The 3,503-nt window shown below is 48.9% G+C and overlaps 1 protein-coding gene across 6 annotated transcripts in view; it reads left to right on the top strand.

Moving 5' to 3' along the window:
* The window catches only part of KMT2C (lysine methyltransferase 2C), a 246,640-nt gene that overhangs the window by 190,846 nt on the left and 52,291 nt on the right, over positions 1 to 3,503 (top strand). For all 6 annotated transcript variants that reach the window (XM_019508137.1, XM_019508136.1, XM_019508134.1 and 3 more), the window contains one exon: positions 207 to 1,778. In XM_019508137.1, coding sequence (XP_019363682.1) covers positions 207 to 1,778 — 1,572 coding nt within the window. The remainder of the gene's footprint in view (positions 1 to 206; positions 1,779 to 3,503) is intronic.

Raw genomic sequence — 3,503 nt, 5'->3', positions numbered from 1 at the left:
TACCTTTCACAGTCATAACTTCCCGTGTAATACATCCTGCATGCTTTAGGTGCCATACGCATGGAACTTAAAGATGAGCAATGTCTGCTTTAAATTTTCAGATTAGAAAACAGCAAAAGGAGCATGCGGAGCTCATTGAGGAATATCGAATCAAGCAGCAGCAGCAGTGTGGAATGGCGCCCCATGCTGTGATGCCAGGAGTTCAGGCTCAGCCTCCCATAGTTCCAGGAGGAACACCACCAGCAATGAATCAGCAAAACTTCCCCATGGTACCACATCAGCAGCACACAGTTGTGATTCCTGGGCAATCCAATCCAGCCAGAATGCCAAGCTTACCTGCATGGCAGCCTGGCACTGCCCTTCCAAGTCATATCCCCATCAGTGCCTCAAGAATGCAGCCTCCCGTGACACAGCTGCCAATAAATCCCGGCACTCCGACTCCTGTGTCAGGCCCCAGTGCAAATGCGCAGTCAGGGCCACCACCTAGGGTGGAGTTTGATGACAACAATCCGTTCAGTGAAAGCTTCCAAGAACGGGAACGAAAGGAGCGTTTACGGGAGCAGCAGGAACGGCAACGCATACAGCTGATGCAGGAGGTGGATCGACAGAGGGCTTTGCAGCAGAGGATGGAAATGGAGCAGCATGGTATGATGGGATCAGAACTGAACAACAGGACATCCTTGTCCCAGATACCTTTCTTTAACTCTGATCTGTCCTGTGACTTCATGCAAACCCCGCGACCCCTTCAGCAGTCCCCACAGCATCAGCCGCAGCAAATGGGGCAGATTTTACAGCAAGGCCCTGTGAACTCACCACCTGCTGCAACTTTTATGCAAAGCAATGAGCGAAGGCCGGTGGGGCCTGCCCCTTTTGGGCCTGATCCACCTTCAGTTGCAGGTGGAGCCCCGAACTTCCATTCTGTTAAACAAGCCCATGGGAACATCTCTGGGACCAGCTTTACGCAGAACCAAGTCAGGCCTCCATTTGCCTCTGGTCTGCCAACAGCACCTTCAGCAGCTGGGAGTGGTCCTCCATGTGGCCAAGATACCAGCATGCCTCACACAACCAATTTCCCTGGGTCAAGTCAGTCTCTCATTCAGCTGTACTCTGATATAATTCCAGAGGAGAAAGGAAAAAAGAAAAGGACGCGTAAAAAGAAAAAGGATGAAGATGCTGAGTCAGTAAAAGCACCGTCAACTCCACATTCGGATATAACTGCACCACCGACCCCAACCGTTTCCGAGTCTACCTCCACGCCAACAGTTAGCACACCCAGCGAACTTTCCCGTCACCAAGATGAGCCAGAACCAGTGGAGCCAACGGGCCCATCGGCAACAAATGCTTCAGAGAGCCAGTCTGCAGAACTGGAATGTATGCTTCCCAAGAGCAGCTTGCTGCAAAAGCAGTCGAGCATAAATCCTGAGACTGACAGGGGCAAGACTGATGCTCCTGCCAGTATTCAGGAAATTAAACTGGAAACCGCGGAAGCTGATCAGTGCTCAGGTCAAGCTGAGCCCAAAGCAGAAAATCAAAGTGGGATTAAAGTGGAAGAAGATAAAAGCACACCACAGCCTGCCGCCTCGGCACAGGGCTCAGCCCAGCCGTCCAGCACCCCACCAGCAAAAGGGGAGTCGGGCAATGAATTACTGAAACACCTGCTTAAAAATAAAAAATCTGCCTCGCTTGTGAATCAGAAATCAGAGAGCACTTGCCGACCAGAAGAAGAAAGTGCTGGGGACAGCAAGTTGGTGGAGAAACAGAACCCAGCCGAAGCAACGGTAAGAGGGGATAGAGGGGGTTGTTTTTTGGTTTTTAATGCATGTCAGGCTGTATTAGACTGTGACATTACCATCTCTCACCAAGCATGTGGAGGTGGCACATTGTGATGTGTCTGGAGTAACCCTGCCAGAGCTAAGGAAGAATTCCCTAAGTTGCAGTCCCCCTGTTGTTCTGAATGAGAGAGCACACTGTGCTGTGCATGTACTTTTCTGGTATACACTGCTCAGTATGCTACTGTGCTACTGGGGGGGAATCAGGGCTCTGCTCACCTGTGTAAGTATGAGGCATAGCAGCTCTGCAGATTTTTTTTTCTTCCCCCCCCATGCATGAAAGCAGAGGTGCAGTATTTAAGTGCCAGGGAGTGGGTGGCACTTTACAGCCCTTCTTCCCCTACTCCTCTGTGCTGGCGACAGGGCAGACCACAATTTGTCCAGAAGTAAATATAGCCGCTTCAAAAAGGCCGGTTTCAAATATGTCCTGATCCTTCAGCCTAAACATGCTTCTAATTGTACAAAAATTAACATTGCTCTTGAAAAAATCATTGTCTTTAAATTAGTGATGTTCTAACATTTTTTCTGAATGCGGCTAGAGCTAAAAGTCAGACTCTTGTTTATCCGTCCAGGATGTTTCTGGGTGGGACAGGATGCATTCAGGTGCTCCTCAATTAGGCTTTTCATGTAACTTGTTGCAAGGTGTGTCCTGTGTGTCCATCCATAGCCCCACTGACTTCACTGGGGCTCCATAGATGCAGGCTTTCACCCATGCCCAAATTGCATGAATTTGTGGATTTCTGTGACCAAAATAAGTCTCATCTCGTTTTGTTGTATGTGAAAATCCTGTTGTGTCTGTTAACTGTAGAAACCAGAGCCACGTCTAGGGCTCCGTCCTTTATTATAATACAAAAGATGTCTGTCACCAGCCTGTCATTTTCCTGTGGGAAAGTAGTATATAAATTGGTCGTTCATTTTGAGTTATATGTTAATCCAGCAGGTCTGTTTTGTGTTTAGCAAACATGTTGCCTTTTCGGGTTTGATTTTTTTTGTTTGTTTGTTTGTTTTTGACATAACATACCTGTCTGTTGGTGCAGTAGCCACTAAATTCAGTGTTGCCTTAGGATGTTTTTATTTGACTCCTGAACTTTGCTAATCCAAAGATTTGGCAAGTACAAGTTTAAGAGAAGAAGAAATTGTTCAAACCCTGCTTGTAGCCGCATGTTCCCATCATGTACCCTTGTGTTGCCATTGTTTAACTGTTGCTCCCTCTTCTTGGGTCTTATCTTAAATTCATCTGGTCTTAGCAGTCACGTGGGAGGTCCCCTCACTTGGATGAGCCTGCAGAAGTAGGGTCCTCGATTGCAGCCTCTTCCAGCCTGGGATGAGCGTTCCCCATAGCTTCTGTAACACCTAGTCTAACGAGATCCTTGTTTAAAACGGGGCATCTGGACCGGTGGTACTTAATGGGGTTTCTGCAAGCCTGCCTCAGAGGCACCACAACAGCAGCCAGGTAAAACTGCCCGGTGCCCACCCCTGCTGCTTTAGGGCTGTTAACAGCCACATGCAGGCAGGAACCTGGCTCGACTGGCCCTTTCCAGGCAGGAAACAGGGACACATGGCACATTTCCACTGCATGCCTTTGTGTCCAGGAGGAGCATAGGAGGGCCCAGGCAAGGAAGGGCTACGCTGCACGAGGCAGCTCCTGCCTGCTTAGGTTGATCATAGCCCAAA

This window comes from Gavialis gangeticus, unplaced genomic scaffold, assembly GCF_001723915.1.
Source record: "Gavialis gangeticus isolate Ggan-Ray unplaced genomic scaffold, GavGan_comp1, whole genome shotgun sequence".
NCBI classification, from domain to species: Eukaryota; Metazoa; Chordata; order Crocodylia; family Gavialidae; genus Gavialis; species Gavialis gangeticus.
This window is presented reverse-complemented; position numbering and strand designations above follow the sequence as displayed.